This window comes from Talpa occidentalis, unplaced genomic scaffold (genome assembly GCF_014898055.3).
Source record: "Talpa occidentalis isolate TD23 unplaced genomic scaffold, MPIMG_talOcc4v2.1 talOcc4.5, whole genome shotgun sequence".
NCBI lineage: Eukaryota > Metazoa > Chordata > Mammalia > Eulipotyphla > Talpidae > Talpa > Talpa occidentalis.
Genome location: NW_023604861.1, coordinates 98,453,329 through 98,472,612, shown reverse-complemented (window position 1 = coordinate 98,472,612; position 19,284 = coordinate 98,453,329). Strand labels below are relative to the sequence as shown.

The 19,284-nt window shown below is 54.2% G+C and overlaps 1 protein-coding gene across 2 annotated transcripts in view; it reads right to left on the bottom strand.

Moving 5' to 3' along the window:
• KCNIP3 (potassium voltage-gated channel interacting protein 3) overlaps window positions 1–18,191 on the bottom strand; it is a 74,455-nt gene extending 56,264 nt beyond the window's left edge. The window contains exons 1-2 of one of the 2 annotated variants that reach the window (XM_037527853.2): window positions 18,067–18,191; window positions 3,956–4,121 (exon numbers count right to left, since the gene is read on the bottom strand). In XM_037527853.2, coding sequence (XP_037383750.1) covers window positions 3,956–4,121; window positions 18,067–18,081 — 181 coding nt within the window. In that variant the 5' untranslated portion in view covers window positions 18,082–18,191. Of the gene's footprint in view, window positions 1–3,955; window positions 4,122–6,527; window positions 6,882–18,066 lie in introns of those variants that run through there. The other variant, XM_037527854.2, reaches the window with a different exon arrangement.
• Window positions 18,192–19,284: the final 1,093 nt, after the last annotated feature.

Genomic DNA, 19,284 nt, shown 5'->3' with positions numbered 1-19,284 from the left:
AGAGGACTGACAGTGCATGTGGGTTCAATGAAAGACCTTCCCTGCACTGGTGGATGTGAGTGATTTTGTGTTAGTGCAGGAGCCCAGGCCTTATTGGAACAGGCTCTTGGGAACCAGCCATCTTGAAAGAAGTGTTAGTACCTGCAGCCACCCTGTGTGAAGGAGCCAAGCAAGCATGTGGAGCAGGCCATGTTCTGAGGCACCAGACATGAGTGGGGCCTTCTGGAACCTTCCAGTCAGGCCCAGCTGGCCTCACCAGCTAAACAAAACCAAGTGAATAATCACAGCTGATACTATGTGGAATAGAACCAACCAGGGGACATCTGCCCACATGCCTGACTCACAGAGTTGAGAGAAAATAAAATGGTTTTTGTCTAAAATCACTCCATTTGCAGGTATTTTGTTAGGAATAAAATGGTAACTAAAATGTCCTTCCCTTAGCTTGGAGGGTTGGACTCACAACATGTTCTCTCCAGAAAAATCCTCTTGACAAAAAATTTCTCCTCAGACTCCAACCACTCAAATTTCTATACTTTAATCACCAGATTTCAGATCAATCCTTGAATTTTTGCATCTGACCTGGCATCTCATTTTGAAACATGTCAATCATATCTTCATGCTTCAGACACATTACACTTCTGTTAGCATGTATTTATATGTCCTTATCTATTATAGGCAAGTTAATTCACATTTTTGTCCCCATGATTTTGCATTGCCTTTTTTTTTTTTTTGGCCAGGGTGCTGGTGGTGGGGGTGACTTTATTTTACGTGGAATTGACAAAGGAATCAACAGACCCTCAGGAGAAATGAGTGTCTCCCAGAGATGGACATGGTGACTGATAAGAATTTGGGTTTCCATTTCAGAGGAGAGGATGGGAGTGTGTACGTTTGCGGGGGTCATGGCTGTAGGGTGTCGCAGAGAGGCGTGTGGTGTTGCCCCAGGATTCCCACTAGACCCAGCCAGGATGTGGGCACATCCAGGTCACAGTTTCCCACACCTTCAGGGTTTCTGTGAACTTCCAACAGCCTTGAACAAATGCCTCTCTGCTTCCACCAGCCAGTATGGACTATCTGCTGCCGTGCCCAGGTTATTTTGTGCTTGTTATTATTATCCCAGTTTTACAATTGAAGAAACCCTGCCCCACAGCCCCTGTGGACACTGGACTCAGGAAGTAGGTCTGTGGTGGTAGGTTGACCGTACCCATGGAGAGGTGCCCTGTGGGGGGGCCACACAGAGTAGGCCAAAGTCCTACTGGCCACTGGATCACTGGATACGGGCCCTTCCAGTGCTGGGGAGGCACCTGCTTCTCCTGTGTGGTGTGGGCCCCACCCCATGCCCAGTGCTCCCCACCTCCTGGGAGGACACCCATGTTAGAGGCCACTGCTGCTGACCAGCTCAAGACTCTACCTTCATAGCCAGGAGTGACCAAGGCCTGACTGCAGCTGGTCCAGGCCTGGCCCTTGGGACTCCTATCCCCCATCCTGCCTGTAACTTTCTGAGGTGCCTCCTTGCCCGAGTCTGGGGGATACTGCTTTTTACTGGGCCTGGGCCCTGGCTTCTCCTCCGGTTGCCCCAGATTCCTCTCTCTGGCCAGCCTCTGCTGAATGGAAAAATCCTGACAACAAGGGTGTAGTGTCTCTGACACCCGCCTTCCTTCCATGCACACTGCTGCCCAGGACACCGTGCCCGGATTCCGCGCTGAGCAATGTGAATGGCACCTATTGTTCTCGGCACCCAGAGCTCGTGGAGGACTGAAGGAGCAGAGGCGCCACGTCTGGGCATGGTTAGCATTTCACACACACAAAGACTTCAGTGTGACCACACCAGCAGCGTCGTCCTTAAGGGACACGTGCGGGTATGCTTGACGGAGGAGTCAGGCCTGGGAGTTATGCCCATGAGGAGGAAGGGCGCTCGAGGGTCACATGTCCTCAGTCTGTGAGTGTAGCTACAGCCTCTGCAGACCCTGGAGGCCCCCAGAGAGGGCAGACACTCAGCAGGGTGGACACCCTGCCCAGAGCACTTGGAAGAAGCTCCCAATGGGAACACTTGCTTGAAACCTGACATCCCTGTGATTTGCTGGGTCAAGTGACCTGTGAGTCGCTCTATCACGTGATCTCCCTGAGCTTCACTCGACTCTTTAGAAAAATGGAATGATCTGGGAAAAACTTAAAGAACCTTGTTTTTCCACCCCACATATTCCTTCGGGACCCAGTGAGCATGTCCATGCAGGGAATGCCAGACTTGGGCCCTGCTCCTCCCCCCACGCCCACCTCGGCATGGCTGTGACAGTCTTCAGGAAACACATGCTAGCAGCTTGATAGGAGCTGGGTGAGCTGGTTCCTGCCTCCAGGAACCCACCCTGAGATAAAGGTGGGTCAGGAGGGTCTCATTGGGACCTTGAACACACCACGCCCCTCGCTTTCCTCCAAGTCTACTCACACTCAGCTGTGCCAAAGGTCTCAGCAAGATGGTGGCACACTACACTCCAAACCCAACCTGCAGCACCACCATTTGTCAGCTATTTCTCCAAAAAGTTGGAAACTGGAGATGGGGCCCAACAGGAGAGAGGCCAAGGGCTGGGGTGGTCCTGGTTCCCATCTCAGTTTCTACCCTGGTGGGAGACTGGATTGCTCGCCCTGCTGCAGAAGGGGCAGCACCTGAAGGCTCAGCTTCCCAGGTGAGCGCTTTGCACACCCTTTTAGCGATTTCATAACATTTCTGCTACCTGCAAAAGCTACCCCCCGCAAAAGTTGAGAGCATATGAACCCCACACATATATTCACATGCATGAGTGCTCCTGTGGGAGGGCAATTCAGGGAAGGGGAGGGTGGAGAACAAATGTCACCCAGGGTTACGGAGCAAGCACTGATATGTAGGGGCCATGGCAGGAGCAGAAGGGAGGGCTGGGCTGTGCAGGGGGCGCCTGGAGTGGTGTTGTGGGTGAGAAGGGAAACTGGCCCGTGGCAGCCACTGCCCCACATACACACACAAGACCCCCCGCTGGTGGTGGCTGCCAGTCACTGTGCCTGCTGCCTGTCCAGTCCCTCAGGGGTGTCCCCGCCATGCCCCACCCCACCAAGCCTCAGAGCCCGGGGCTGTGCTTATGCCCATTCTCCAGTCAGAGGACTAAGGCTCCCGGAAGCCACACAAAGAACATCTGAGACAATGAACAAGACGCAGTTATCAGGGCCCAGGTCTGCACCTTTTCCTGAGGTCAAAGAGGCAGACTCACCTATACACCTTGTGTGAAAACACAAAAGTGGGTATGTGAACCCCAGCAGGTGTGGCATATGTACCTGCACATGGCATGTGCACCTGTGTGTGATGGGTGTGCACCTGTGTGTGATGGGTGTGTGGTGGCTGCGCAGGTGTGTGCAGTCAGTGTGCACAGGTGTGAGCATATGGTGTGAAAGGACAAGAGCTGTGATCACCTGCTGTGTCACACTTGGCAAACACCAAATATCACAGTCAGCATATTCAGAGTGGCCATGTCTGTCAGTTCCCACAAGAACACCCAGCGAATCACCTGAGGGAATGATCCAGCAACTGTGGGGGGCAGGACCAGGGTGGGCCTGGGGCCAGGCCTCCTCACCAGGCCCTGATACATTATGGCCCATCTTCCAATGTGCCCTGAGGTGGGCACAGCCCCCCTTCTCACTGAGGACCTGGAAAGAACTGAGTGAGCAGCCCAAGGTTGTCAAGCAGGTGGGATTGGGCAGAGCCAGCCCCGCATGTCAGACCCCTCCCAGCTGGGAAAACCCCAGTATGTCACCACTCCATCTCCAGCCTGTGTGGGTCCTGTCTTGAGCTCAGTGCCTAGCAGGCACCAAGCACTCCACAAATGGGGAAGAGTGTGAGTCAACGGGAAACACAGCTACCAATGCAGGCAGAGGCCTCAGGACAGAGGTTAGAACCAGCCCCCACTCCAGCCCTTGCTGCCCTCTCCAGGCCTACCTGATCCCTGGGGGGCAGCACTAGACAGGATCCACTTGACCAGGCAGCACCGCATCAGGGCTTGGCGGGTGAGCCGTGGCCTCTGCCACTTGACGCCCTCCTTCTTGCTGAGTGGGGTGCGCCCAGGGTCCCCCAGGAGGCTGCCATCTGACACCTTCATCACCTCCTGCAGCAAAAACAGGCAGAGCATCCTTGAGTCTTGATTTACAAGGGACATTCAAAGTGTCCCCAGGCTGCCCCTACCTCCCAATCAATGGCATCCGCACCCCCATCCAGGGGCTCTTCTTCCAGGGATGCATTCCAGGTAACTCCAGTGCCAGCTGGAGAATTCCCTGGACTCTGTTGCCCCATTATGTGTACCCCCTGCCCATATCTCACCAGAATGTTCCCTCCAAGAAGCCTTGGTCACTTCATGGCCAGGTCACTTCATAGGCAGCCACAGTGTTTCAGGTGGGGCGTGAGCTGGGAGTGGTGTTCAAGGCTCTGTGCACCTCGTGCAGCCCACATACCCTCCCCTCCAGTCAGACCAACCTGCTCTGTGAACACAGCTCCTTTCCACAGTTCTGTGCTTTTTGCCCAGGCCCCCCTGCTTGGCCCAGTGAGCCCTACTCATACTTTAAGATCCAGACAGCAAGCCACCTCTCCCAGGAAGTCTCCCCAGCTTTCTAAGGCTGAGGGAGTTAGGCCTGCCCCAGTGTCCATAGTTCCTCATCAGCACAGGTTATGGGGTGATAACTTGTTGAAGGAGCCCCTGGCTGGAGGCAGGGCCTCTGGGTTTCCAGAGGCACATGAGGGGGTCCCTGGAAGGAAGGAGGTGGGGGTCCAGACTCACTCAGAGCATGCACAGGCCTAGTTGTCATAGCTAGACAGTTCCTTGGCGATCACAGTCCAAACCCTTCCCCTGACTGAAGCCCAGAGTGGGATCAAGACAACGGGCTCACACAGCAAAGTCAGACTTCCTCACTTCTCTTCACTACCTGGATCTTTCTTTACCTGACTGAACGAAAAACTGGAAGGCCTCCCCAGAATGGGGCACATGGAGCCCATTAAGAGAAACTGGAACGTGAGTGCCAGTCAGTGTGGATCAGGAAAGGCACGCCTGGGGTCACAGCAGAGTCCACAGAGCAGTGAGATTTGTTTTCCTAGGACAATATTTTGAGAACCCCCATCCTGGCTCCAAAGCTACCGTGTGTCCTCAGCACCCACACTGGTGGCAGGGAGGCCCGGGGAGGCTCATGTGTGTCAAGCTGCACAGCCTCAGTGTCCCTCTGGGCCACTTCCAGGTCTAGTTTGCTACCTTTGTGTCATCCCCTCCTTAGGGGAGCCCCACATATCTTCCCTTCCAGGGACTATCCATGCTGCAGTTCCTGAGTTCTAGTCGTGGGGAGAAGCAACACCCCCATGTGGGTGCCACTTTGAGTTGCCCTGGCACCTGGCTAACCACTGGGGTGGCTGATTGATGGTGTCTTTCCAGCGTTGTGGGAGTCGCGTGTACTACATTTGCACAGTGCTGGTTATTCCAAGTAAATAACAGACAGATGTGCCATCGGGCAAGTACTGCAGATGCAGAAACCCAAAGCAGCCTCTGCATTGGTCAGGTTTGAGGAGTAGTGACTGACCAGGCTGCTTTACACTGGAATCGAATCAGTATCAGGGAGCCCAGGCCCCACAACCCAGGGGGAAGGACAGAAAGCCAGATTTGGAAAATGCCAGCATGAAGAGCAGGTAGCTGGACAGCCAGACCTCAGACAGTCACCCCAGAGAAGAGGCCAGGGAGGGCCTTCAGCTACTGCTGAGTGACCAGACCCTGCTGCTGGTGCTGCCATCCCAGGGGCACAGTCTGTGACCCTTGCTTTCCCTCTGTTGTGCGCCTGCTGCACTTGGAACCTGGAGGCTGCAGCTGGAGCCATCTCAGTTGAATCACTGGTTCAAGATGAGGAGTGCAGGACTCCCACTGTCCCAGCCATGGCCACAGGCTCAATCCCCAGCCACGTGGGGAGTCGAGGAAATTAGCATCTGGCCTTTTAGACTCTCTACAAACCTGGGGAAGAAGAAAAACCCTCCCTAAATGTGGTGATTGTGGAATGCCCAGGCAAGGGGTAACTGGTCTGTGCACCGTGCAGGCTCCAGCTACATGGGAGGGCCCCCCGGTGCTGAGTTGGCTCACAGCCCCATAAGGCTGGCTCACATTGGCACAGCTGGCCTCCTGCTTAATTTTTGGTGAATTGACCACCTAGGCAGGGAGATATCCAAACCCCTTATCCTGTCTTTTGAAGCCATCACCAGGCAGGTTCCAGCAGCCAGCTCCCTCTCTCAAAGTCACCACCCCAAACCATCTCCCTAACACACCCTCAGCAACAGCCCCCACATTTCTCTCTGCTCCTAGGACCACCTGGGAAGCGATGGGGTCAGCTATGCCACTCACCATTCCCATGGAGCAGAAAGCATCTCTCTGCCGGAGATGCTGAGGAAGGACCCTACACACATACACTCACATGCATACACACATAGTACACATGTATACACATGCACATACACACACAGGTCCTGCTTACCCAGCTTCATTACTAACCATTTTATTCAGGGGAGAAATGGCCTTGCTGAATAGTCTATTTCTGTCCAAAATGGGATGGGGCAGTCCAGCAGCTGGTGCTTCATTGTTTCGAGTGCTTTGATGAAGGTTCTGTTTGTGGGGTTGGTGGAGAAGGTCAGAAGGGGAAACTGAGTGGGGCCCCAGAGTTTCTGGCAGGATTTCTTGGGGACTTCCTGCCTATCAGAGCATTATTGGCACTGACTAGCAGGTTGCCCACATGGAGCCCATGGCTAGTCACGGGATTCTGTCTTGCAGCCCAAGCTGGACTGATGTGACAAGACCCAGCACTGACCCCGGTGCCTCCTGGGAAGGCTGAGAGGGCCCACGGGCAGGCTGAAATCTCCTTTCACACATGTCTATTCTGGGCAGCATGTCATCTCGTTGCCATGACAACTCTATGAGGTAACCCCACCCCCATTTTAAAGAGGAGCCCCACTAGGGACAGCCTGTGACTGTCTCCTGTGAAGTGGGTGGGGGTCCTGACAGTGAGGAAAGGAGGAACCCACAAATACTGAGCCCAGGCATGGCCATGCAGATGTCAGGAGGGGCTGAGCCCATGGACTAGGTCCATCAGACACAAGGAGGGGGGCGGAGTGACCGATGGTCCTCCTCATGAATATTTGACACTTGTCTGTCTGGAAGAGGGTCTGAGTGGATTGTCAGGGAAAGTTAAATGGCTGCTTCAGGCACCCCCTCTTGAGTTGGGAGGCACTGGGCACCCAAAGGAGGGAGGCCTCAGGAGTGAACATCACTCCTCTCACCCCTGGTGACTTTGTGCTGCAGGTGGGAGAGTCCAGGAGAGTTGGGTGGTTAGGAGACTCCCACAGAAATGAAATCCCTTCCGCCATGATTCTACCCGCTGTGATTTTCTGCAGCATTTCAAATATTCCCCGGGACCTGGTGCAGCCTGCTGAGCCCACTCAGACAGCCTGCCCGATCTCACCTCACTGTGCTCTTTATTCGGCCCAGAGTATCCCCTTCGCTTTCCTGCTACCTCCACCTCACACTCCCCTCCTCTACCTGCACACTTCTCTCTCTGAACATTCAAGATAAACTCTTTTTCAGCCAGGCCTTATTCAGGTCAAGTCCCCTAACTAGCCAGGTGGCCCTCCCCAGGCATGTTCCATCTCAGCACCTCTCAGCATGTATTGCTTATCCTTATCCTGTTTGTTTTCTGGTGCATTTTCCATGTCCTCCACCCCCCAGAATGTCAGCTCTGAGGTTGATCCTGGCCTTTTGCGTAAACTACTCTCTCCCATGGCAGAGCCTGGCATCCACACTCATTCACGAAACTCAACAGCAAAAGAACAAAGCATCCAATTGGAAACTGGGCAAAAGACATGCACAGACATTTCACCAAAGAGGACATACAGATGGCAGATAAGCACACAAAAAGATGTTCAACTTCATTAGTCATCATGGAAATGCAAATTGTATCACAACTAGATATCACTTCTACCTATCCGAATGGATACATTTTTTTAAAAAGTGGCAGCACCAAATGCTGGCAATAATGCAGTGAACCTACATCACTCATACGTTGTGAATGGGAGTGTAAAATGCTTTAGCCACTCTGAAAACAGTTTGACAGCTTCTTTAAAAACTAGGCAGGGCGTCCCCAGTGGCGCAGTGGTTGAGCGCTGGGTTGCGAAGCTGCCCGCAGCCTCTGCAGCGCCGGTTCGATCCCTGGCTGTTCCCTGGCCACCGGAGGAGGGTCCCACATGGCGTGCAGACCTCTCCTGCCGCCCGCTGCTCCCCTCAGCAGTGTACTTCGGTCCTTCTGCCTGCTCTGCTTCCCGCTCTGGCTCTGGTGAATTCTCTCACCCTCCTGTGCCTCTGACTGTACCCCAGTGCACGTATAAATAAATAAAAATAAATCTTTAAAAAAAATAAATAAAAACTAGGCATATGACTACCACGTAACCAGCTCTCCCCCACTCTTGAGCATTTCTCCCAGTTAGCAAAAACCAGTACAAGAGTGTTCACAGCAGGGATGAGGGGAGATGCAGGGGTGGAGGATGAGTTCCTTACATGATTGCACATATTAAAAAAGGATAGTACCTGTAGCTATCTGTGAAATAAATGCCAGCTTCTAAAAAATTCTCCCAGTAACTTTATTTGTAGTACCCCCAAACTAGAAGTGCCCCAGATACCCAGTTCTTAGTGGATGGTTCAACAAACTGCTATATCCATGTGATGGGTTATTAGGCAGCCATCAGAAGGAAGGAGCCATTGCTGTGCATGTAAGAGGGACGAAGCTGCAGAGAACTAGGCTGAATGCAAAAGGTCAACCCAAAAGGTCACGTAGTAGTTAATTCTACTTCTGTAACATCTTACACGGATAACATTTTAGAAATGGGACAGATCAGTAGGCCAGAGGGTAAGGATGGAGCGAGGGGATGTGGCTACAAAAGGGCAACTCCAGGGATCTTTGTGGTGATGGAGCTATTCTGTCTCTTGACTGTCCTCATGGATGCTCAAACCTACACATAATAAAACTGCACCACATTAAACACACACATGCTCACACACACACACACACACACACACACACATATACAAGGGCACATAAGGCTGGGGAAATCCGAACAAGGCTATTGGGGTATATCACTGTCAATATACCAGTTATGATTTGTACAGTCACATGTCATTTAAAGATGGGATGCCGAGCCTCCCTGGTGGCGCAAGGGGTTAAGCACAGTGCTGTGAAGTTTTCCGCAGCCTCTGCAGCACGAGTTTGATCCCTAGCTGGCCGGGGAGCTTCCCACATGGCGCAGCAGACCTCTCCTGTCTCGCCCGCTGCTCCCCTCAGCAGTGTATTTCGGTCAGTCTGCCTGTTCTGTTCCCCACTCTTTCTCTGGTGGAACCTCTCACCCCCCACACCTCTGGCCTATACCCCAGCTCTTGTATACATAAATAAGTCTAAAAAAAAAATAAAGATGGGATACTTTCTGAGAAATGCACTGTTGATAATTTCCTTTTTGTGGGATGTGCATAGAGTCATTACACAGAGCTTGCTGGTAGAGCCCACAACATGTTAGCCTGGATGGTATGGCCTGTTGGGCCTGTTGTTGGACACGGGTCCCTAGGTGACTGAAGCATCATTCAGTGATGCATAATCGTGTTATTGATTTACAAGATACTACTGTTGGGGAATTTGAGTAAAGGATATGTATGGCCTCTCTGTTTTATTTCTTACAATTGCATGTGAATCTCCAAATATCTCGATAAAGTTTCAATCAAAAAAATACTCCCATACACACAAGAGTATTGAAGAAGTATAAACACACACAAAGCCCTCAGTTAATATTCACAAATGACCAGGTAAAAGACCCCTGGGGCCCTCCATAATTCACCTAAAGCCTCTTCCCTCCCACTCCTGCTTAAAGCCAGCGTTATTTAATGGAGGAAGGAGCTGGAAGTCCTCACAGACCTCCTGGGATAGCCAGGACAGAGTGGCAGAGAACACTGAAGTCGGAGCACCTGCGCCCTGGGCTCATATCAAGTCCCCAGTGCACAGATGACGTGTGAGCCTCCTCAGAAGTGACCCAAGGTGGGCACTGGGGACTGGCAGCCTCTGGGTTCACAAGGTCCCCTGGGCTGAGCGCAGGTGGTCAGGGTCATGCCTTACCACTCACCCCAGAGTGGTGTGGGAAGGCAAGGGCCAGGGGCAGGGCAGCTTCCTTCCCAGATCCCCAACCTGTGGAGACTGGGGAAGGGACAGAAAGGGCATTGAGGACGTGGGGATAAAAGGAGGCTCCTACTCTGCTGGCGGGAACGTAAGCTGGTCCAGCCACTGTGGAAAGCTGTGTGGAGGATCTGAAAAACACTAAAAATGGATCTACTACATGATCCAGTGATTCCATTCCTAGGAATCTACCCCAAGGACACAAAAACACTAACTTGAAAGAAAACCTGCACACCAATATTTATTGCAGCACTATTTACAACAGCCAAAATATGGAAACAACCTAAATACCCCAAGATATGAATTTGGTGAATGGATCAAAATTTTGTGGTATCTATGCACAATGGAATACTACTCAGTGATCAAAAAAGACAGACTCGTGGCATTTATGGCAACATAGATGGAGCTGGAAGGGATTATGCTAAGTGAAATAAGTCAGAAGGAAAAAGATAAATATCAGGTGGTTTTACTTTTATGTGTAATATAGAGAAACAAAAAAAAATGTCAAAAAAAAGAGAAAACTTGCAATTTGGCCATAGATCTGAGGCACACAGCAGAGGAGGGGGAGGGGACAGTCAGCGGAGAGATGAGCACAGGACTGAGGTGATGGATCACGGGTGCTATGGTGGCAGCGGGAGAACTACAGGCATGACACCTGAGGGGAGAAACCAATTACTGTACAAAAATGAACAACAATGTGAGAAAATAAATTTAGAGGGGAAAAAAAAAAAAGAAAGGATACCACGTTGGCAACACACCTGCTCCCTGCCGGGCACTGAGTAGATGTTTGGAGAGCTTGTCTTACTCAATGCTTCCGCCAGCATTTTGAGGTTCCTTAGATGCTCCTCCAAATCACCAACCAAAGCTCAAATCCTAGAAGTGGTCCCTTCTCACACCTGTTATTACCAAGCTCGCCCAGTTCCCTGTGGTGCGTGTTCTCTCTCGCTCCACCGAGTCAAACCAACTTGTTCTACTTCAGGACTGTTCTAATGGGCTTTGGCTGAAGGTCACTGGCTCAGGGAGTCAGGCCGTGCCCTAGGAGATGCTCCTACATCTTACAGATGACTTAGTGTCTGGCTCCCAATAACCAGATAACCCGAAAACAGGGTGTGGCGTCTGTGGTCAGCAAGCTGTTATTTTATTTCATGATATGATGTAGCAACCTGCACTTAGTGACTGCTACCAGCTTTCTGTTTACAATCATGTTTTAAAGATTCCCTTTTAGACTGATTTATTAAAATGATAAATGTGAGTTAATTCAAAGAAAATATAAGCAATAATAGCACAACTTGCAGCAGAAAGGGCAGAGCTGGTGAAGGCAGAGTACAGCTAGGAAACTTGGAGGCTGAGGAGCCACTCAACTCTGCTGGGCTGGCCCTCCCGGGCCTGAGTGGCCCACAGGGGCCACCTGCCACATGTGGCTAGTCCAAACTGAGGTGAGCCTACTGTCCATGTGCCTACTGGCCAGCACACACGTAGTTGCAAATCCTTACTTATGAATGCAAAAAAAATGCATTCTTTTTTAATATTGATTACACCTTGGAATGATAATATTTCCAATATATTATTAAATACCTTCTTATTCATTTTGTTTTACTTTCTTTAATGTGTCTTTCCAAACATTTACAGGGGCATCAGATTTGCATCCCATTTCTACTGGCTAGCTCTCATTGGTTTGGGGAATCTCCTCCCTGCCAGGGCACACTCAGCCCCCAGCAACTGTCTCCCACCTGAGTCCCAGCTAGGGTGAGTCAGAATTGTTCCAGAGAGGTGAGAGTGTGGGAGGTTGGGGGACAATGAGTCAGGAGGCCAATTAGGGGGACTGTCCAATCCCAGGAGGAAGGGAAATGAGCCAGACCCAGGCAGAGGGATGGGAGGTGGAGATGTGGGAGGGGGTGAGGTGACTCCTTGGTAAATGTGACACCTGTCACCATGGGGATGTAGGAAGCAGAAGGACCCCTTATGCCTTCCAGTTTTCATGCAATATGGTCCAGACTGTCCTCGCAGAACACTAGCATCTGAGAGTTTCCACCACAGTAGAGAGAGGCCAGATCAGGACCTGGACCCAGACATCCCACCTCATGACTCCCCACCCCACTTGGGCTCCTGGAAAGGTCAATTGCCCACAGGAAAGCTCCTTCCTGCCCCACAAAGCAGGCTCAGCTTCATCCCGGGGGAGATGGAGTCACTGAGGCCAGACCCTTCCGTAGCTGGTCCAATCTTATCGGTTCTCATCACTTGGACTCCAGAGAACCCCCAACAAGAACAGCCCAGAGAATACTCAGCAGAGGTAACCTGTGGGCATGTGTCAGCCTGTCAGGCCTGGGAGTATATGACTAGAGGTCTGGAGGGTCCTGGTAGACCTGAGCTCCAACATCTAGCTCCTTTCCCGGAGGCCACATTGTATGTAAAAGGCTAGGCTAACTTCTCCCAAATGGTTGCAGACACTTATGGCTGAGAAACAGCATCACTGACTTTTTAAAAGCCACCAGGACCCACTGCATGATAGTTCTGAAGACACACTCAGCTTGGGAGGGGGGATTTCAGGTGGGACATGTTATTAACAGCAGCCCGGTATAGTGGGAAGAGGTCCACGGTCAGGCAGACTTGCATCTCCGGCCCTCACCTCCTGGTGGGTGACCCTGAACAAAGTACTTGATCATTCTGACCCTCAGTTTCCTCCTCTGTAGAATGGGAATGACCACATGCACTCACAGAACTATGGGGAGAGTAACTAGTTGACATCCACAAAGCCCTCAGAGGGGCAATTCTTCCTCACTCTTCTGATGCTGAGGGAGGGCCTGGCTGCCCGGTGCCAGGGGCAAGGCCAAGCTCATGTTCCAGTGACATCCAGCAGGGAAGTCCACCTTACTCTGCTAGGCCAGCAGCACTTCAGAGCCACCTGGGTGCTTCTTCCACATTTGCCTGCCCCAGGGGCTGCATTATTTGATGCCAGGGGCCTGTGCCATGCTTGCTCTTCTATAGATGAAGTGCAGCTGGGTTTAGAGTGCTATCCCACTGGGTAGGAGAATCTGGGCTTTGTCTGTGGGAGGAAGGGGTCTCCAGGTTCTCTATCTCTGCTCTGAGGTCAATGCCTTTGCCAGCTAGACATCCAGTCTGCTCAGATGTGGGGGTGCCCCCCCACTCCCACCCACAGGGACTGCTGTGGCGCAGGCTGGATCACTGAGCAGCCACTCGTCCGCGCCTGCTCTATTTCCATCACTCGGGACAGATGGCAGGAAGTGGCAGTGGGCGTCACATCATGCAGCCCAGGGGATCTGGGATGGGGAATCTTTGGGCAGCCTTGACTCCCCACCCACTCTTGGGTACCAACAGATGTGGGCCAGGTAGCTTGTGAGGTGAGCTGGGATTGTCACAGTCCCTACAGGCACTAGTGTGCACACACGCATACACACAGATGGGGTGGAGGGGGCACTCCTCTCAGAGCCCAGGGCAGTGGAGGGGAGATGGGGTTGTCCCTGCCCTGCCTCCAATGACTGCCACCTTGGCCAGGACACAAATTCCATCCTGCCTCCCACCCCCATTTGCCATCCAGGCAATGAGGCATCTTATTAACCCAGGGTGGACTCAGCTGCTCCTTGACATCATTCTCCTATGGGCGGGGGAGGGGGGTGTCCTCCCAGGATCTATTCAGCAGTCAGAAAATAATAACATTAACACTCCCCCTGCTGCTTACAGAGCCCCCACTACATGTCAGGGCCATGCTACGTGGGTTGGCATAGGATCTCAGTTGTTTAGGAGGTGGGTTTATTTCCACCCAGGAGAATGAGGAGACAGCGGTACAGAGAAGCTAAATAATTTGTCTGAGGACGTACAACTAACGCATGAAGGGGCTGGGACAGAGCTCAGATCTGCCTATTGCAGAGCTAACACCGACAAGGCAGGCCCACCCTACTTCCCAAGCCACCTTCCTCTCCTGGCTGGGCCCTTCAATACCAAGTGTGGACATGGGGTGCTGTGATAAGCCAGAGGCTATATGTGTGTGCCTGGGGGCAGGGCTGGGGAGCTATGCCAATGCACCTCTACCCCCAGCCTCCACTGGTTAGCTCAGGGACCCAACTGCAGGTGGGGGCCTGGCGGAGGCAAGCGAATCTCAGAGACAGAGGCCCAGAGGGACTGGATCCTGCCCAAGCCACAGAGTCCGTGGGGTAAAGTTGGGGTTAGAACTGGGCTCTGTGCGGCCATGGCAGGTCCTTTTAAAGAAAGGGTCAAGAGGGACTGGACATAGGAGCATGACACCAGCAGCAGCAGAACTTGGATTTGGCTCTTGCCTGGCCTGGACTTGGGCAGTGGGCAGAGTGAGAGATGCTTTGCCGAGCTGAGCGTGGTAGAGGCACCAGCCAGCCAGATGGAGGGGAAGGGCCAGTAGAGACCTGAGGTAGCAGATCAGAGGGGGGAGGAGGGATAGGCCCCCCTCTTGGCTGCCCCGTTCTATTCAGCTAAGCTCCCCCCTCCAACTCTGGCACCTGCAGACCCCCTTGGTTCTCTCCCTGTCACGTGGCTGTTGCATGGCATTCTAGGACGTGGGCTGATCACAGCTGACAGATGCACCTGTTCAAGGGAAACATCAGTCAGCTGGGGATGGGGAGCTTGGAGGAGGGAGGGGAGCCGTGCAATGACTCACTGCACACTGTACCCTCTTTCCTGCTCTGTCTCCTTCCTGCCCCAGGCCTGGGACTGGCAAAGGGAGATTTGCCAAGTTCTCTCCCCTCTTCTTTCTTTGCCTGGGAAACCGAGTTTTCCCTTTTCTCTCACAGAGGCCACATTCAGGGCTCCGCAGCTGCTCCTGAGTGTACCGTTGAAGCCTCGGGGTAGGCTGAGGTGGGAGAGCAGATGGGCCCCCAGCCTGCCTGAGTCTGCAAAGCAGCTCCCATTCTTGCAGGAGAGTTTTTTTAAGAAAAAGGGATCCTGAATTCAAAACTAGGGGGCCCTTGCCAGTTTTTCCAGCTCTGGATCTGCAACCGAGAAAGGCGCTGGGGCTGGCTCAAGGTCACAGGACAACCCAGAGGATGTGGCCAGGGGTGGGGTCTGGCTTGTGTGTAGTCCCTGAGGAGCTCAGAGGGTACCCTGGGTCACAAGCCTATGCGGCCAGCCCCCGACTGGCATGGGGCACCTTCTCAGCTGCTGATTTCCAGGTGTGCGCTTCTCCCCCGCAGGCTTCTCCCTGCACCCCACCCCCATCGCATGGCTAAGCCCTAGGAAACTAAGCTGCCCACTAAGACAGAGGGTTCAAATCCCAGCGATAACACTTTGTACTTTGCCACCAAGGGCAGGTCTCAGTTTCCTCTCTGCAAGGTGGGTGTAATACCAAGAGCGGATCTGTGCGCTGTGTAGGGGTCCAAGGAGATAATGCGGGCGCAGGGCCTGTTGGGAAGCCATGGAGCGTGGCCCCCTCAGGGTTCTTGGCCCTTAGTCCTGACCTTCTCCTGGACTCACCTGGAGTGTCACTTCACTCTATCTCAGTCCAGGCTTTGAGTGCTGTCTTTGGAAAGGGGGGGAAACAAATGAGCCCCCCCTCCTGCAAGCACACTGCAAGAAGGCTGGGAGCCAGGCAGGTTAGAGGTTCAGGTGCACATGCTGGGCCACAAAGATCATTCTCCAGGTCCCTGGGACGACAGCCCATGCCTTGCAGCTGAGCCTGTGGTCCTGTTTGCCCCTTTCTCCTAAGAGGTCCCGACGGCAGTCTTGGTGCTGTACTGCCCACTTGCCCCCCTCCCTGAGCTCTGTGTCCATAGAGGGGAAGTGGCAGCGCTGGCCCTCCTGGGAGGCTGTGAGGGTCCAGGGATGACTAGGAAGACATGGAGAAGGCTGAGGGGCTGGTGACTCGTGCCAGGCCAGTGGAGGGGGGAAGGGCGGGCAGCCATTGGTCACGACAGACAGGCAAGTGAGGGTAGAGAAGTAGGGCTAACTCTAGCTGTGCTCTGCATTGCAGTTTCTGCCGCCACTGGGGAGGAAGGTTATTTTTCAAAATCATTCCCCCTGCTGACCTTGGGGACGACTGAGTCAGGGACGACTCAGGACCAGTGTACCTGGTCTATGCCTGCCTGGCCTGGCAACAGGAAGTAGGGGACCCCCTCTAGTCTCTGAGCAAATCAACCACAGGAAGGCCACTGGCAGGCATAGGCACAGCAAGATCCACTGACCCAGGAGTCAGTTGTGGGGAGGTGGAGGGCTGTGTGGGGTCACAAAGGCCAAGGGAAGGGGGCAGGTGCATTTGCAGCACGCAAGCCACCCCCTTGACCCATCTGGCGGGGCAGGGTGGCCAAGCTACCAGATGAGAGGCAGGCAGAGCCGGCAGAGCAAAGGCAAGAGAAGAAGGGCTGTCCCCAGCCCGGACAGAGCAGCTGTGGGCACATGTGCACGTAGCCTGCACTCCCACCTCCCTGTGTGCACGGGTGGGGCGGCACTGGGCATCGCTGTGTGCTGCATCTCATATCAACATCTGGGGTGCACTCCACCTGTGCCGCCCTGGTGTGTGTGTGCAGCGAGCACACAGCAGGACGAGCGTGTGCCAAGGCACTCAGCTTCTCTCCTCTGCCCCGCCTGTCTGCAGGCTGCTGCGGAGACGTGAGGTGGCAGGAGAGAAAGCACTTTGTCCACCTGTCCTGTCGCCATGCTGGAAGGGTGGTGTCATCACTTCTGCCCCTCCTCCTGGCACCCCTGGTGGATGGATCCCATAGGGCGGAGGATATCCAGACTCTGGCAGTGTGGCAGGAAGTCGGCACCACGTCACTCTGGGCTGCCAGCGCTCAGGGTGTAAGGGAGGCAGGAGTGCACCTCTAGGGGACAGGGCGTGGGGGAGCCTGCCAAGCACCAGCCCTGCATCCATACTTGTCCGCTTTCAAGGCCCTGGTTTTATTTGGGTCTTTCGGCCTTGCCTTTTCCCTCCTCCCTGCCACCTGCTTGAACTGGCTGGAGCTCCAGCAGCCATGTTGGACCTTCCAGTAACCTCAGGAGTGGAGGCCAGTGAGACAGATGGAGGCTCGGCCCCTGCCGGCCACGGGACCTCCATGCCAGCCCTCATTGCCTCCCTCTGGACTTCTACATGAGAGAAGAAACGCATCCAACCTTGTTCAAACCACTGTTGTTTGAGGGTTGGAGCAGCCAGATTTAATCCTGCTGCTTCCTCCTTCAAAGCAAGACTGTCCCGAACATGTGAGAGCTTGCGAGTCATCAGGACAGATACCCCAAGTGTTAACTGTATTCTGGGGACCTGCTTATTTTCCTTTCTCTGTTTTTTTTTTTTTTCATTTAATTATTCTTCATCCCTCCCAACGCCCTGTCACTATTTTCTGGATTCTTCCCCAGGCATTCTCCTTGCGTTCTCTCTCTGCTGCCTCCCAACAGCCCCACAGAATGGGAACCATGAGGATGTGTCCTTGTCAGGGGTCTCAGAGCCCTTCTGGAAGCAGCACTCATTGATTGCTCCAATGACTAAAAGATTCATGCCCTGGCCAGCCTTCAAGTGGAAGACACCCCTCCAGTATTCCACCATCCCCAGCTCTGAGAGCTGTGGGGTTCCGGCACCTGCCACAGGGACCTAACTAAGCAGCCCAGTCACATGGCTGACCCAAGTTCTCCTCTGCCCACTGTCTGTTCCACAAACACCTAAAACCGCTGCACCCAAAGGGCCCCAGGAGCCTCCCAGCCAGGACACACCAACACTTACTTTTCCAACGCAGGAAATCTGCGATCCTACGGGGCAGAGCCCGGGGCGAGGGAGGTGGCCCAAGAAGACCGCTGGCCCGGGGAGACCCCCAGAAGCCCTGCTCCCCACCCCGGGGAGCCCCCAGGTCTCCCAGCACCTACCTTGGCCCGCTGCATCCCGGCCACAGAAGGAAACTGTTGCCGACCGCCCCTCCTCGCAGCCAGGGGGAACAGGAGTGCCGGCGGCCCGGGCTGGCAGCTGCCTCATGTTTGCTTGAACCCAGACGTAATTGTTACCGGAGGCTCCTTGCCCGCCCCCTGCCCACCCCTCCCTCCTGCCTGCTTCTACCCGCTCCACCCCTTCTGCGCGGTCTCTCTCTCTCTCTCTCTCCCCCTCTCCCTCTCCCTCTCTCTCTCTCTCTCTCTCTCTCTCTTTCCCTCTCTCTCCCCCTCCCTCTCCCCTCCCCCCTTCCCTGTCACCCCCTCTCCCCTGTGTGTCCTCATCTCCCCCAGGGCTCCCTGCCCCACCATTCTGTGTAAACGGCTCCCAAGCCCTCCCAGGCTGTTCGGGTCCCTCGGTCCGGCTCTCCCGTCTCCGCCGCCCCTGCTGTCACCAGCGTCTCTCTCTGTGCCTCCCCCAATGTCTGCTCTCCCTCCAACACACACTCTCTCCTCCTCCACCTTGGTCAGGGGTGGGGTGTGGTGGACTGGGGGTACAGAAAGCCCAGGCTGGGGGGAGGCGTGCCTTGGCAAAGGTTCCTGGCCCCAGTGTGGGGAGGGGCAGCAGTCGAGTCCAGAGACCCTTCCAGAGGCATTTTTCAAGATGGCCCAGACTCTCCCCTCACTGCTGTCCCTACCCCTGTGCTGCTTGTCTCCTCCTCACGGCCCCAGGTGGAGCAAGTGGAAGCCCACCTCTGCCCATTGCAGTTCCACTGGACTATGGAGAGGGGTCCAGCTCAGCCTGGAGCTAGGGTCTCCCTGGTGCCCCTCCAGTGGCCCACAGATGTCCTGGGGGCGACTCTGGGGAGCTGGCTCTGCAATGGCCTCACCAGAGGAGGCTCAGCAGCTAGAGATGGCGACAGCTCCAGGGCCACGAGGCGTGGGTCACACACAGGGGTCCTTTCACCTGTCCCCGTGCCCTCCACTAGCTCCTGTTACCCCACATGGGGCCTGTGTGGCGGGAGCCCTCCTCAAACCTGAGCTCCATGTATTCCCAGGTAGCCTGTCTGAGGAGGGGGGTGGGGTGCTATCATCTGTCCCAGTTTGGGTGAGGTTGGGGTCACACTCAGGGTGGTCGAGGGACCACACCAGATCCCCTGGGGGTGGAGGAAAGGGGTGAGGGTCTCTGGGGATCCTTGGTAAGGGGGTCTTCCTACCCCT